This window comes from Squalius cephalus (genome assembly GCF_949319135.1).
Source record: "Squalius cephalus genome assembly, chromosome: 3".
Classification (NCBI taxonomy): Eukaryota; Metazoa; Chordata; class Actinopteri; order Cypriniformes; family Leuciscidae; genus Squalius; species Squalius cephalus.
Genome location: NC_137124.1, coordinates 31,142,519 through 31,154,370, shown reverse-complemented (window position 1 = coordinate 31,154,370; position 11,852 = coordinate 31,142,519). Strand labels below are relative to the sequence as shown.

Below are 11,852 nucleotides of genomic sequence, written 5' to 3'. Positions count from 1 at the left end.
AATAAGAGAGGAGTAAAAACAATGGGAACCCCCCTTGGAGTTTTTGTAGCATTTTTTAACACTTTGGGTTTTTTTTTTTTTTTCTCCTGCATCTACTGCTGCAATACTGATGTGACTGGATCACAGTCATCCGTTGACTTTCATCTGCAGGAATCAAAAGGTCTTCTTGTAGTCATGTGATATGGATTTAGAAAGAAACCACACTTTCTTTGTCTATGTCAGGGCGCTGATTTTTGTTCGCATTTCTCTCTCTCTCTCTCTCTCTCTCTCTCTTTCTCCCTTTCACCACTTTATCGCCATTCAAATCAAGACATCTATGGGCATTTCCACCAAAATAACGTTGCAAAAATCTAACAATAAAAAGTAAATATGAAAAACAAATGAAAGTAAATATTTGGTATTGTAGTGTATTATTTTCTCTGAAACACTCAAGCCAGAACACAACATCAAACTATCACACAACGACATTTTTAGCAACACATTTTAGCACATTTTGTGAAATTCTGAAATGCTCCCACTTTGTCTATTTGCGTGCTTTCCAATTTTTTAACAGGCCCAAAAATTGTTAAAAAAAAAAAAATGTAGGGCAGGGACTTTGGTTGTTGACTTTGGTCCATTCAATTTTGATTTGGATGGAAGCAGATCATAATTCGAGTTGCAGTTGATTGAAAGGGGCAGCATTTAAGCAATTGGACTAAATGATTGGGGAAAGTCTTGCATATGACCAGAGAGTGTCATTTCACCAGAAGATCGAGTTATGACATATTGATTAAAAATTTCAAGATAAAAAAAAAGAAACATGCATGGCTGAATCATTAACAATAAGATCAATAATAGGCATTTAGAAAATAGATAAAGTGAATATCTATTTCATGGCAACTTTAAATGTTTTTAAATAGCATAATACTTTTAATACATGTGCCAGATTTGGCGTTGATTTATACCAATGAAGGGAATTTTATATGATGGGGAGACAGGGAAGTGAAAGATCAAATGTCCTAATGTGTCAGGAACAGGAAAACACGTTGAGTTTTGTGCCAAGGCTCCAGTATAGAACACATAGTGCTGGTGTATCCAAGCACTGCAGCTGTGGCTGCACAACTATGCACTGTGTAGAGAGCCTTTAAATCAAGATGCAAGCAGGGCCTCTCATCTCTTGTGCATGAAAGCTAAGGAAAAGAAAGGAGGAATAAGGGAGGAAGGGAGAGAGAGAGAGAAAGTTGAAGGAAGGAAGGAACCTTGCTCCCCAAGCACAGTAAGATGGGATGAGGAAACAGGACACCTTGTACAGAAAATTCCTCACACTGGACCTCTCCTCTTAAATCTGCAAACCAGAGTTTATTTTTGATGACAAACAGCGGCTTGTGTAAAAAACCCTAAGAACTTACAGTGCAAGATATTATAGCGTTTTAATAATAATAATAAGTAAAATATTTTGAAAAATGTGTATAATGAACTTTCTTCAAAATATCTATATATAATTTTTTTTTTGTTCTACAAAATAAAGTTATACTGGTTTGGATTGACAAGAGAGTGAGTAAATCATGATAGATTTAAATTTTTGGGTGAACGACCCCTTTAAATGGGCAATGCCGCTGCACAATATTTGTTTGAATAGCGTTTTTTCCACATATAATACTATCCATTCTCATCTCACAAATGGTAAAGAGAATAAGTTTTTCAGTGACTCTAAAAAACACTGAAGCCAGTGAGTTCATTCACCCATCCCACCCCCACCCCCACCCCCACCCCCCTCAGTTTTAGAGAACATTCCTTTCATAAATCTGTACGCCTGTGTGTTTTTTTTCTTTCTTTTTTTTAAGAAACCCGAGAATTCGTGCTTGGTATGTGGAGGAGCTCATTATAGTGCCTGCGGAGGGCACTTGGGAACCTTCAGATATTTCCAGCATCTTCTCTCGCAAAGCCTTTCTCATGCTTCTCACAGACACACACAGTGGTACGAACATACCCTATAATCAGTTCTGTGCATTAGCACTTTTTTGTGTGCAAAACCCCTCTTTTCTTTTAGATAGTAGGTGAGAGTAGCATGTTTACTTGTTTTTTGAGCTCTTCATATTCCATGTTGTTCATTTGTCCATGTGTTTTCCTTTCCCTGTAGAGGCCATTATTTGTGTGTATGTGTACATGTTAAAATGTCTGAAGGTATTATCTTGTTTGTCATGGCCACTCTCTCCTTTCTACACTGTGTCAGAGCTCCTCCTATCAAGAAGAGACCTTTCAGTCCTGTTCTCCCCACTGCAGTCTTCTGCATTGTGCGGCATCACCCTTCTATTATCCTGAAACCTCTTTCCTCCTGTGAAGAATAAAAATCAGTTTCCCTTTTCTACCACAGCCTGATTGCTGAGTTAAGCCTCTGAACAGACATTTGCTTTCATGGACATGTTCCATGTTACTCAAAACAACTCGTGCCTGAGGCCCAGCCCCACAGAACAAATTTACAAAGTCAATGACTCTTGGGACATTGTTGAAATGGTGACCTGCCAGTCAGATCTCTACTATCACACAAAATGGCGGAAAACAGGCCTTGAACGTAACTGTTGCAGCTGTCTACAGAACACCACTTTTGTATCAATTTAGAGTCAATGCTGCACATGCTATTGAAACAAAATGTGTTTGCTCTATGCATTAGATTGCATCATACCTTTAATTGAAATAATCTTTTTATATTGAAAAACAGGTTCCACCCATTCAGCACAACATTCACAAAAGTGCAAAAAAGAAAACCAGTTTTTTAAGGTATAACAGAGTGTTTTATTTTCTAAGCCAAGCCATTAAGTTAAAATGAACATTACCCACTGATTCTCCCAACATGAAAATTGCAAAATGCTTCATCCTCAAATCTCCGTATTACATGGTCTAAATTAGATTATATACTATTAAATGCTAATCCAATAAACCATTTTAATATGCATCAGGCTCAAACACAAAAGATGATTCTGTTCATTCAAATCATTTTAACCATTGTTACTGTCGTGCATTTCTGTTCTGCCATCTTGTTTTTTTATTTTATTTTCTGTTCATAAGTAATCATCATCTCCCTGGTTTACATATTCAGCCAGGCCTGCAAGCTCACTCTCTGCAATGACAGCAGGACACCGGCCACAAAGACTTCAAAGACCATCCGCTCTCTCTCTCTCTCTCTCTCTGTCTCTCTCTCTCCCTCCCATTTCCTTTTAGGCTTTCACCCTCACTGTTTCATTCTTATTTTGTTTCTCACACTTAGCTCTTGGGTGGTTGTATTTCTTTTTGGTTAACCAGAAATTCCTTTGCCTGAGAGAACACAACAGGCATTTTTCACATTTATTTTCAGAAAGCCCGTGTTGTCAGACGATTGTTTCATTTGTTTGTTTGCATCAATATGGGATTCACATTTAAGGTTTGTTTCTCAGATTAAATCGACTCACTGTGGCACCTCTACCATATCGCCAATCATAGCTGGGACCTGAAAGTCAGCATCCAAACTCAAGTCCTTTTTCATTTCACAGTCACTCAGCACTTGAGGGGGTTCTTTGTCCTTCACACCATTTACACATGCCTCAACCGTGGACTCAAGGACATCCAAAGAGCCTATGTCTGGTGCCTGCTCATGGCACTCCCCATTTACCTCAGGGGGGGCTGGCACAGATTCCTCTGCTGAGCCAGCGCTCTCACAGTCTCCATTATTCAGCTTCTCTTCTATGACAGTCGGGGCAGTTTCCTCAAGGCAGAGCTCATTGGTTGAGGTTGATTCCAAGATGACAATTGTGGGAATAGACTCCTCTGCAATCTTTTGCTCTGTCGTAGGTTCGGGTTGTGTTGGCTCTGCGGGTGGCTCGGGATCTGCTTCTGTTAGTGTGACCTCAGGAAGTGCAGCAGTTTCAGATTCAGGCTCTGGGACTGTTGGGGTTTCTTCAGGGGTAGGAACAGCCTTCTCGACCTCTGCCGCACTCAATGCCTCGGAAACAGGTTCAGGCGCTGGGGTAGACTCGGCGACTGGCTCTGGAGCTACTGCCTCAGTGACTGCCTCTTGTTCTGGTGTGACCTCTGTGGTTTCACTGACATTTGCAACCTCCTCAACCACCTTCTCTACTGCCTCCTCTGTGATAGGTTCTACTGGCGAAGCTGCAAGTTGAGGTGATGATACAGGCTCCTCTGGCACAGGGGCAGGATCCTCAGGTGCAGCTGCAGATTCCTCAGCTTTGGGGACAGTTGCATGTTCCTCAGGTGCAGCTGCATGTGGCTCGGACACAGCTGTTGGTTTCTCAGATAGTGTTATCGGTTCCTCTGCCACTGGTGCCTCTGGCACATTCTCAAGTTCTTCATGTGTTGTTGGAGGTTCCTCTTTCACTGGTGTCTTCACTGGTTCCTCTGTTGCAGCCACAGGTTTCTCTGTCACTGGTGTCTCTGGTGCAGCAGCCGGTTCCTGGAGTGTAGCTGCAGATTCCTCTGCTGCTGCTGCTGGTGCAGTTGTTGGTTCCTCAGGTGCAGCTGCAGGTTCTTTTGTCACTGGCTGCTCTGGTGCAACTGTCGGTTTCTCAGCTTCTGGTTCCTTAGGTGCAGCTGAAGTCTTCTCAGCTGCTGATGCCTCTGGTGCAGCTGATGGTGTCTCTACTGCAGCTGCTGGTACCTCTGCTGCCAGTGCCTTTTGTATAGCAGCTGTTGTCTCTACTGCTGTTGCCGCTAATGCAGAGGCTGGTACCTCTGTAGCTTGTGACTCTGACTCAGCTGCTGGCTTTACAGCTGCCGGTTCCTCTGGAGCACTTGCTGGTTCCTTAGGTGCAGCAGTAGATGCCTCTGTTGTAGCCACTGGTTTTTCTGGTGCCGCATCATCCTTCTTCTCCTCTGCTTGTGCTGTTGAAGGAGATGCGGTTTTCTCAGCTGGTGCTTCAGACTCCAGCACTGGCGCTGCTGCAGCCTCCTGTGGTGCAGCCTCCGCCTCAGTCACAGGGCTCTCTGCCTTCTCAGATGGTTCAACTGCTGCCACAGCACTCTCCTCTTTCTTCTCTTTAGGGTCACTGACATCGTATCCCTTCTTCCGTTTGCTTAACTTGCCTCCCATAATGTCCTGTGGGAGCAGAAGAATATCTTATGTAAGCTATGCACATCACTGCGTTTCAATAATTGCACATGTATTTGGCAGATACTTTTATCCAAAGCAATATCCATTGCATTCATTCAGTGAATACATGTGGTCTAAAACTCCATCGGGCAAATAACCAACCTTCTTAGAAGCTCATTATGGATATAAAATTGTAAAATGTAAAACTACCAACATGACCCAGCCCATTTCTTCATTCTCATTCATTTCGAGCAAATGCAACCTCTGCCAAGGACTTTGAATGCAGTCCAGCTCTGTTAAGGAGGAGGTCAGTGTGTTTTATTATATCTTAATTTTTAATTATATCAGTTTGTATACAGTTGTACGACATTAAATAAAAACCAATATCATTTCATATAAAATTATCATATAAAAGTCATTCACTTCTCTTAGCATGTTCCATGTCTGGTTTGGTTAGTGTAGCTGCTTGGTTTGGGGAGGTGAAAAGATAAGATTCAAGGGAAAGGCTGATTATAGATTACATGAACTGAATCACATTAGGCCATTATCACAAAGTTGATATGTTTAAATTAGGGCTGTCAAGCGATACAATTTTTTAATCTAATTCATTACATGATGTGCAGATTAATTAATCGAATCCATCGCAAATTAATCACACATCAGATTTGGCTGAGAAATTTACCCCAAAATATGTTATTGTGTTAAATTAAAAATATCTTTTATGTTCTGCAAAAGAAAGAAAGTAATACGGGTTTGAAACGACATGATGCTGATTAAATGTAAATAAACAGATTTTTAATGAAATGATGCTCGTAATGTCGGTAAATGTCTAAATGACTAAGTTATTGAGTCATGCATTTATATGATTCCTTCAAATGGCTGATTTATTCAAGAATTAAGTAAATAGGTGTGTTGGGCTTAAGCGGTGCTGTGCAGACTGATCGGTGTATGACATCAAAGGAACGCTCTCGCTGTACTTTGATGTCATACACCAATCGGTCTGTGCAGCACCGCTTCAAGTCATACACACCTATTATGAATGGGCCTTGGTTCACCCGATTGATTCGCTCAAAACGTTGATTCTTATAGTAACGAAACACTGCTGTGTTGCTCGGAGAAGCACAGTTATGCTTTGACTTTATAGGTAATATTTTCGTTGGCAGAATTGAGCAAAAAACAGACAATATTGTCTCTAAAATATAACACAATATTAACTTCTTATTTATTGAACTGTTGTATAGAATCAATGTCACACTTGCACTGGTGCTATTCGGGACAAGAACATCACTCGTGTGATTTTGCTTAACTAGCCTAGTCCTACTGTATATCATATGATATAAATATGAGACAAAAACTCATATGATTTATAATAACATTATAATATTTTGCCCAACAATCTTGATTTATAGGGGCATTCTAACTGCATTCTATAGGCTGGCCTGCATCATGTTCATCACCAATCAACTGTAGGCTATGAAATGTAAGGCTTAGGTCTGGGGCGGGGCGGGTGCGTTAAATCATTTCAAAGCGTTATTTTTCCATAGCTAATTAATTAAATTAACTTATTAAATCGACAGCCCCAGTTATATATGGAATTGGTTTTAAATATATGTGGAATTATGAAAGTGTGAGGTAGATTCCAAAAAAAAAAAAAAAATTCTTGCAACTGATATGGAACCAATTGCAACCTTTTAAAAATCTGCAGTTATTGCAACTCATTTGACTAAATATCACTTAAGCTGCAGCATGGTGGGGTTACAATAGGAGCTGTCCGTAGTACTGCACTGGGGCAAACAAAGACCGGATACGCAGTCATGCCCTAGTCCAACCTGCAAATGAGTCCAGCTGCTGAGATGTGCTGCCTAGTGCCTAGTCAGCGCTCACTAAAGACAGTTTTTATTAGAGCCTCTCACAGCGCTCTGTGCCAGTATGCTTCACAGCCTCCATTATTCCAGCAAATCTAGCTTGATGAAGTTACTCATTAATATGATGTAAATAAATCTCCATAATGACGGTATGAAAGTTAGGCTATGTCCTTGAAGTCGTGGTGAAATGGTACACTGAGTCAAAGCCTATCCAATTGCTGCGGGTTATAACAATCAATCATCAATGTGTAATGACAAGTGCGAAAAATGAAAAGCATAACACGAAATAGGACATTTTGATAGGCTATATATATATATTTTTTTTAAGTAAGACACATACCGCCCACCCCCACGCTAGCACCCCCCCCCCCCCCCCCCCCATATCGATCAGCTCCTCCTTACGTCTGAATACGAATTTCTTATTAGTGCAAATTAACGCTATTTCCTTAACACTGCTTTCCATAGCAAGACGAAATACAATGAGTTAAACTGGGAGCTACCTGTAACCCACAGCTCCATTTAAAGATAAATAAAATAAAAGCTTACTGATATTTAGCCTACTTTAACTCATATTTTGATCTCTCTATAGCCTACATTTAGGAAACCAGTCACACATTCCAATGATAATTTAGAAATATTAAATGTGATATTTGTAAAGTGACATTCAGATATTTCTAGGAAAACTTTTTGTTTCTTAATAATTTTTAACTTAATAATCTAAATATGGTAGCCTATTGTGCATTTTTAGTTTTCATAAGTGACAAATGAGAATAACGAGAACAAAGAACGGCTCGTGCAGTCTGCATTGTTCAACCTCCTGCACCAGTAAAACGCGTTGTTTTAGAAGTGATTTTCCCGTCATTTAAAGAGACTATAAAATCGCGACTAACATTTTACTAACCTGTTTCTCAGTTTCTGTTGAAATCCGAGTGAAAGAGCGCGTTGAATGTACTTTCTTTTCTCCCGTAGTAGTGAATGTGATTCAGTCAGAGTCAGTCCTACTCTCTCCCTGAGGTCCAATCTGCGACTGGGCGTTTTTTCTTCTTTCACCCCTCCTGTTAAACCCACGGTTTGTGAGACATCTGTCGTTATCACAGCCTCTCCTGCCCACTGCCCACAATCCATATACCCTCCCTCTCCTCCTCCCTTCCCTTCCCCTCCCTTCCCCCTCACGTTGGGTGCATATTTTAGCAAGATTAGATGGGCTTTATAATGGGTTTTGGGAATAATGCCCCCTTTTCTTTCACTTTTTGAAGTGATCACTATAGCAACCGTATTCCTTTGACTTGAAGTTGCTGCCTTTTTTCCACCTGCTTGATTGGTTTTAGCATGCATTTTTCTCACTCTCTCTCTCTCTCTCTCTCTCTCTCTCTCTCTCTGTGTGTGTGTGTGTGTGTAAAGATGGGGGTTACAGCAATTCTCCACCCCCATGGCTGAAGGAGAGGAGAATGAAGTGAATTGTAAGCAGGGTCTTCGAATTCAGACGTCCACAGACTGATCCTGTCCTAAGCGGCTATTCTGTAAAAGGAAGAACAACTTAATGTAACCATTGCTTAAAGACATAAAAAGTAAGGCATTTCAGCTGTTCTTATCTTGATGACGCAGAATGAGTCAAATTATGCGTGTCTGTAAACCAGAGTATTGTTTTCTGATTGACATTTGTGTCACAAGGCAGAGAAGTCAAGAAAAGTGTAAGAGAGCCATGAGGTCATTCCTAATTATACATTCCACTTTAAGCGGTCTAATACATGGCACTCTTGTGCAATTTAGCTGCTAGGTGTTAATAGTAAAGGCAGAGGTGCAATGAAACTCTACTAGGCCCGTTCATGTGTACCCTAGAAATATGTAAATAAAATGCCGAACACATACAAACATGAACTTTTCTTCTTCACCTTTTATAATAAGCTTCAGATTCAACAAGCATCTATTCTAAATGGTGCTCTCCAACCAAGCATATGTTGAATATGTGTTTGAAAAGACCATTAAATCTGAGACAGAAATCACAGTAGTTGCAGTAATATTTGTGATTTTTAACATAACAATAAACTTAATGAATTTTAATTTTGAGGAACAATGAAATATAGACCTATGCAAAAACAGAAAAATACAAAATTATGAATTAGACCTGTTGCGCACAGGTGTACAACAAAGGACGGTCTGTGACAATAATAATCAATCCTTAGACAAGCCAATTATATATATTTTATATAGGCCTACCGTTTTTTTTCTCATCCCAGGCTCATGATTAAATCACAGTGAGGGGAGGAATGAACCAGCGCCGCCCTTTCATCACTGTAGACACATGGAATGCTATGAAACATGGTCGTGAGAAACCAGTTTCCCCTCTGTAGTTCTGCGTGTTAGAAATTCAACAATCTAACACAGGATTTTACTGTCAGATACTAAAAATATGAGCTTGTGGTGTCAAGTGAAAAGTGTAAATGTTTTGTTTTGTTTCTTGACAGTTTCAATTATCTACATTCACGTCTAAAAACTGCACAGTGATTTGATTTCGGTCACACAGCTGGCTTGTTGGTAATTTGTTAAAATGCCCAGCTATTCCAGGCAAAGAGTTCAAGGTTACAGAGTTCCCAGACTCTGTGAAACGCTGAAAGGTTTATGATCTGTGAGCTTCATGCCCTATAGAATGTTTGGCAAGCATTACATATCTGTGATTAATCATAAGTCTCATGTCAATGAAAAAACAACAAAAACGTTTGCTCGTGATGCAGCTTTCTTTTGGGCGGGGGGGAAGGGGGGGACAGCAGCCTCTAGTGTCTGAAGAATGATGGTGCATCAGGAGTAATGGCCAGATCTCAAAGCCTGTGAACAAGTGGATGCGAATATTGACGAGAGACAGAATGACAGGAATAACATTTCAAAATAACAAGTCATTTTTGTTGCACAACTTCAGGTGGAATCCTTATGAAAGCTAGATAAAAAATATGAATCTTGAAGATCTGAGTTTAAGATTCACTGCAGTTAGTTATCGTGGTTGTTAACTATATAGACAATAACAACTAATAAAAATGACAAAAACAAAAGGCATACAATAATTAATTCAAATGTGAGGTTTACAGTTGAGGGTTTGAGCTTTGACTCTCGTGTCAGTAAAAGAACATGTTTTCTTGACAGCAGGGTGTTAATGGCTAAAGAATAAAAGGAAGAAGGTCAAGTTACAGGCCTCTATATGAGTCAGGGTTTTGGCATGCTAATTCTCCCAGGAGACCCCCAGTCTTACCCCTCCGCTCTTGCCAGTGAAGCACAGTTTCAGTTTGCAGGGCCATATGGAGCAGCCTGAGGGAATCGCCTCTAGATGTAATTGTGGCAGTGCCTCAGCTGTCATCCCTTCACCCCAACACTTCATTTTGGGCCTGAATGATGTGGACCTTCATTATCTCAGCACCTATAAGCACACATACATTAGGTGTGGTCTTTATTTTCTATTCTTTCCATATTTGCCTATTGTTGTTTTCATTTCTTTGTATGTTTATATACCTGTTTAACCAGGTCATAGTTTGATAATTTCTTTAATGGTGTGATGCTCACCTTGTGTGTTCAAGTAGTTATCTGCTAATGGCACTTTTGTCTTGTGTGACACTTAAAGAGGAAAATTAACATGATACAAAAAAATCTTTTATAACTGCATTTATTTGTCCATAAATTACTTTTTCATTTACTACTTTTACATTATGTTAATTATTTTCGAATGCTTTTTTTACATACCAAAGTTATTGATAAAAACGATGGAAGAGACTAATCTTATCTCTCAGTTGGAGAAATGATGGGTCTTAGCCTTTTCAAACCGTTGTCTTGTCATGTGATCGTTCCACCGGCAGATGTCGTCACTGCACTTTATCGATAAAGAACCTTTTCTCGCAAAAAAAAAAAAAAAACTCACAAAAAAAACCTTAACCTGCACTAACGATTAAAACTCAGTTCTTGAGAAAAAATGTGTTTTATTTGGTTAAAAAAGCGCATAGTATATACTTATGTATTATTCAATTTGTTACATATTTAAGTGCATTTAAGATAGAGTAACCTACTTTTCTAGAGTTGCAATTACAAAATGAATCGATAGATAAAAACAAACCAAAATATTAAAATCTGCATAAAATAACATGTAGGCTAGGCTACATCCAAAGTGTAAAGACCACAACTTATAGGCCTACTATAAATAGGGGGTCAACGTGTGACCTCTAAAGATAACAGATTAACACTTTTTAAATAGTATTTCCATATATCTTATTATATATGATTTTATTGTTTCTGTTTACATCTGGTACCAATACCCAAAACGATTAGTTAGAGTAAAGTTAGGCCTTCTACCCATTCTTTGAAGACAGGTCCAAAATGACTACGTTAGACGAGGGTTTGGAGTAAATAATAAATCGTACTTTATAACTCGTAACAAGCCTATTATATAATAAAATGTGCATTTAATACATGAAGAAATCCGATTCATACAGTCTATGATTCAGACGGGGATCGCAAACCATCGTCTCAAGTTCACTCTATGCCGTGGACCAGTGTCCTCTCCTATACATTTAGATCTTCACCATGAAAAAGCAAACCGCACAACTGACCTCAGATCGGCGCGCTAATCACATTTACGCGCGCGGCAAAGTCTGAAATGACATCATTCAAGCCAACGCGGATAGTGCTGGCTTTTCAAATGCCTGACCATTATTACAAACATCAGGGCAAAAAGTATTTTATGATTTCATGTGTTCTGCATAGTATTTTAAACAAGCAAAGAAAAACGTGTCCTGTTCTTCTTTCGGGTTTTTACATTTCTAAGAGCACTGTGCGATAATTTATGACTCTTACTACGGCGAAGTCGTTCTTCATGAATATTAATTTAGTCACGCTGTCTTTGCTTTTGTACAACCCGAACCTGTCATGTGCCTAATTAATATTCATGAACC

General features: G+C 39.5%; 1 protein-coding gene across 1 annotated transcript; it reads right to left on the bottom strand.

Annotated features, from left to right (window-relative positions):
• Window positions 1-1,820: 1,820 nt before the first annotated feature.
• LOC307155008 (uncharacterized protein) lies at window positions 1,821-8,051 on the bottom strand. The gene is made up of 2 exons (XM_079865298.1): window positions 7,826-8,051; window positions 1,821-5,065 (listed from the first exon to the last, which is right to left on the bottom strand). The coding sequence occupies exon 2, from the start codon at window positions 5,057-5,059 to the stop codon at window positions 3,422-3,424; it is 1,638 nt and encodes a 545-aa protein (XP_079721424.1). The 5' UTR covers window positions 5,060-5,065; window positions 7,826-8,051; the 3' UTR covers window positions 1,821-3,421.
• Between the last annotated feature and the right edge of the window lie 3,801 nt (window positions 8,052-11,852).